Here is a 4,845-nt window from a genome sequence, read left to right as displayed (position 1 = left end):
TTGTCTCATAGATACAAACAGCTACAACATTTCACATACTGTATCCACCTTTCATATTTGCAACCTCTATAGCACTGAAGCATGGTTTTATTCATTTATATCTACGTGACAAACAGCTACAAACCTTAAAAATCTGTATCCACCTCTCATGTTTGTAACGTATATAGCACAGGAACACGGTAGTATTCACTTATATCTACAAGACAAACAGCGACAAACCTTTACAGACTGGTTCCTCACCACTCCACTTCCCATCTTCTTGACAGTAACGTTCTTTTTCTCCATAAAGTTTATATCCATCATCACAACTGTATTCTGCCTTGGAATTGTAAATCTTTTCTGAATACTGAACATCTCCATGATGTGGCTTTTGAGGATCAGGACAGTAAGTAACTAAATTATCAAACAAAAATTATTTTCATTGTTATATTTCTGATATTTTTAATCAATTACACAGAAAGAATACTTAAATATTAAAAAAATTATGTCATTGTCAAGATTTAGCACTTAGATTAATAAAGGAAAAAACAATTGAATATCAGGTGGCAATCCCTGGAGTTGCACCACTTGGTGCTGACCCTTTCATGTGGAGACCATCTGCTTCACGGGAGGTAATGGAGAGTTCCTTTACTAATGTTACCAGTATCCTTCTAGCTGCGTATTGTTTTAATGATTCCCCATATTCTGCTTTTCCTAACTACACCATATGATACTTTGTTTTCTAGCAGCCTGTGTGTTTTTCTTAGAGCAAAGCCACATCGGGCTATCTGCTGTGTCCACCGAGAGGAATCAAACCCCTGATTTTAGCATTGTAAATCTGAAGACTTAACACTGTCCCAGCTGGGGACTCCAGCAGTCTGATTCCTTCTGAATGCAGATGAAGACTTTCCAGGTTACTGCTTTACCTTTTGAGTTCAGATGAATTTGATACTCTGCCAGTAGAGTTGTGCTGGATTTGATAAAGGGAGTTCTAATGTGAGCTTGTAAGCTTCCTTGTATATATTTATCCCATCCTGCCATGAGACATACATCCAAGAGTTGATCGTATCATACAGTTGCTTTGCTTTCTACCATCCATAAGGGGAATCAACCACCGTGAATTTCATTCAGAACTGCTTGTGAGTTAGTTGCAAATAATATGTTGGTGGCACAGTCTGTTTGTGATTTACTGCTTTCAGCAATTCAGATGAGAGGTTGCTTTATGGCTTCCAGCTCTATTTTTGTGCTGGTTGTGGAAAGCTTAAATACTTTCCAGCCTTATTTAAAATGGTGTTACACCAGACAATGGATGCCCAACCAGCTCTCTCACTATTTGTGGTGTAGGAACAATTTGATTTCCACATCTCCCAGTGACAATAAGATGTTTATTATAGTGGTGGCTGTACAGCATCTGTTCAGCCATGACTGTCTCTTCAGGCACCATTTCAGCATCTCCTGTTTGGACAACATCTGCAAGAATGTCCCAATTGAAAAAGGCAGTTGGTCAATGATGGAATTCATGGTCTTTTCACTGCTTGTAAGCATTAGTATTCTATGAGGCATTATTAATAGCTTTGAAAGGAATGGCTGTGCTACATCCCATTATCAGTCTTGAACAGTTGTTTTGTATCTATCCAACCTTATGAAGCTGTGTAGCACTCATATTGATCATTAGCAGTGTACCAATGCCTTGGGTAGCTCTGGTTAACATGATGTTGATGTGGCTGTTTGTCAAGTGTTATTCCTAAGTACTTCATTGCTTCTTTCAGAAGGATGACAGTGCTCACAAAGGATGGCTTATCCTTATCATCATGTCAGTCATTAAGTGTTCACAATATGGCTGTGGCAAAACTGATAATTATTCTTGTATAACTCCACCACTTGTTCACTTTACTAAGGTATGGTTGCATTTTGCTTTCAATTTCAGCAGCTTTGTTAGTGCCTCACTGTTCACCAGAACGTCATCTGCAAAAGCCAGTACATGATAGCTGGTTGGACTAAGGTGAGATAGATCCATGGTAAAGATGTTGAAGAGGACTGATGAGAGTGGAGATTCTTCAGGCAGACCAGTGTTTATGATGAACCAATCTGACTGCCAGGTTCTGTACTTCATCATGCATCTTCTGGTAGTTTATGTAGCTGCAATCCATCTTACACATTACACTGATTCCTAGTCTGAGCATTTTGTCAATGAGAAAGGGCAGATAGACTATTGTAGGCAACTTCAAGATGTAAAGCTATTTTCTAGGTATTCTGACCAGCTTCAAACCCTTCCCATGTATCAGGTATGAATCCAGCACATTACTCCACGTTTCTCTTTCACTGCAGCATCCATCTAATGATGATGGTTCAATCTGGGATCTTGCCAATGATATTTTGTAAAACAATTATTTCAGGGCCTTTAAGAAGAGAATGCTCTTTTGAGTATGGATTTGATAAAGGCATTATCCATATTTAAGGGATGTTACCTGCTGTTTAGATATGTTGATACTTGTACACTTAATTTCTACAGTCTGGCTTCAGTAAGGTTCTTAAAGATGGACATTCTTGCACTATTCAGTCCTGTAGCTCCATCTTTATATGTATTTATGTCTAGTGTGTATTTCATCTACACTAAAGATGGCTTCCATACCTGCATGTAGTTATAGCTCAGATAGGAATTCCAGTAGCTTGAGCCTTTCCTGCATGTCACCATGTGTATCAGTCTTCACCTGTATGGAGTGAAGTACCATCATCATCATAAATGACTGACATTGCCATCTCCATGTTGATTCTACTCTCTTGTAACAGAATGCTGTGAAGTATTCTCTCTCGTCTGTGTGGCACACTCTGGTATAGCTTGTAGAAGTAATTTTAACTGGCTGTTGATACCATATTGACATATTCATTTACCTTAATGTGGTACATAAACAGGCCACAAGTTATTAACCCTAGAACTGGCCTTACCAATGGATGGTCCTTGTCTCAAAACGATACCTGAACATATACTAACAGTAAACTAAGCTAAAATTAACAGTGATAATCCTGTACTACACTTACAATAAGTCACTTTAATGTAATAAACTTGGATATATAACCAACCAACTCATAATGGCACTATGCTACTCATGTAAGTGAACCATTGGTAATACTGTAAGCGAGAAACAAAACACAAAACTCTGTATTGGTCTAAGCAAAATGACTTGTACTAAACCTATAAAGATATTTAAATACAATGTACATATTCAGTTTAACCCACAAGAAAGTTAATAGCAGCCAAGTGCAATCATTCATCCTCTCTAAAAACGGAGTCCCACTGCAGTAATGGGCCTTGAACCACAGTCTGACATGCTCACCACTGGGTTGCCATAATGTAATAAGCTAAAATTACATACAGCATTCTAGCCCAAGACTTTTGGGGTCCCCATTTGCCTCGGGGCTACTGAGCAGCAGCCCTGTCTGCCCTTCCATTAAACTATCAATGGGGGTAAAGGGGATAATGGCAATATCTCATTTCTAAATTTTGCACTATACCACTGACTTGCACAGTTGCAAGAATTGCTTGTTACCTGGGTGGATGACAGCATATTATTCATAAATGTTAAACATGATTTCTGAAATAAAATGATCATGAAGCTAAGACTGATGAATTTTAAGACTTCTTTACATGCACACTTAGAAATGTTTGGAAATACAAAACTATTTGTCACTGAAAATTGTTTTTGATGAAACCTTCATGTTGTGAATCACTGTCCTTAACACTATTTCTCTACCAGCTGTAAATGGGTTTCTGAGAACGTTTATTTGCCAGCCGCAACTGCAAAATAGAAAGTACTAAGGCAAACTCACTTTTAGTCATTTTACAGTATTAAAAACGTCTAGGTGCATATCATTTGTGGTGATATGACAAATTTGATTCTTTGTTTCTGAAGATTTGAGTGTGTATTAATTTGGGAAAATATCAGATTTGGATAATTACAGTATTGTATGTCAGGCGATGCTGGGAGCATGCGTGCTGTAGTTTCTCGAAGGATCATTAATTATCAAGGAGGCTCAAGTTTGTTTGAGGCGCCCTCTTTTTTCAGTATGTAAGCCCAGCAAATAAAGCCAGCGATAGATAGATTGGGAAGGTATAGATAATTGAGTCAATCGAATAGTAGGCACCATAAGTAAAGTGTGTGAATCACTGTGATTTATAGTGTGTGTTATAAAAGTAGTTAAGTTTGATGTACTGATTGGAAATTCTGTGTACTAAAAAGTGGTATCAAGAGAGAATAAACTAGTTTTAATCAAGAAAGGACTTGTATCGCTGAAGTTCCTCGGAAAGAATTTCTACCAGAAATTATCAAACAAGCAGATACCTAACATAACAAATTGGCGTCAGAAATAGGATGAAAAAGAAAAAAGAAGACGGAAATGAGAAGTGGCAAATCAAACTACAGCTTAGCAGATTTGATGGCAGCAATACAAGAACAGCAAAAGAAACAAGAAGAATGAGAAAATAAACAAGAAGAGAGACTACAGCAGTGGCAAGAAAACCAGCACCAGTGGAAACTGGAACAAGAAATGAAACAAGAAGAAAGTCTTCAACAGTTGATAGAAAGCCGGCATACACAAATGGAAAAGATTAGTAATTTTCAAAGTGAATTAAATACATTAAAGGATGATTTACACAAGGAGGATATATTAGCCATGGACCTAACCAGCCCCAGACAGCAGGAAGCCCCTTCCAGACCCCACAGCTAAACCCTAATGCTGACATCATCAGTCCTGCCAGAAGTCACATTCTAGACATGAGGGTCAGCAATAGGGGTGATCTAGTACAAAGAAAGCCAAGGATTTCGATGAGAAGGCACCATGGGAGGCACATATAGCACAATATGAGCT

General features: G+C 38.1%; 1 protein-coding gene across 1 annotated transcript in view; it reads right to left on the bottom strand.

Moving 5' to 3' along the window:
* Nucleotides 1-4,845, bottom strand: part of LOC106466157 (protein lev-9-like) — a 32,274-nt gene that overhangs the window by 4,918 nt on the left and 22,511 nt on the right. Inside the window, exon 5 of the mRNA XM_022394115.1 lies at nucleotides 220-393. Within this exon, the coding sequence (XP_022249823.1) occupies nucleotides 220-393 (174 nt within the window). The remainder of the gene's footprint in view (nucleotides 1-219; nucleotides 394-4,845) is intronic.

This window comes from Limulus polyphemus, unplaced genomic scaffold (genome assembly GCF_000517525.1).
Source record: "Limulus polyphemus unplaced genomic scaffold, Limulus_polyphemus-2.1.2 Scaffold2171, whole genome shotgun sequence".
Classification (NCBI taxonomy): Eukaryota; Metazoa; Arthropoda; class Merostomata; order Xiphosura; family Limulidae; genus Limulus; species Limulus polyphemus.
The sequence above is the reverse complement of the archived record's forward strand: the minus strand, read 5'-3'. Positions and strand labels throughout refer to the sequence as shown.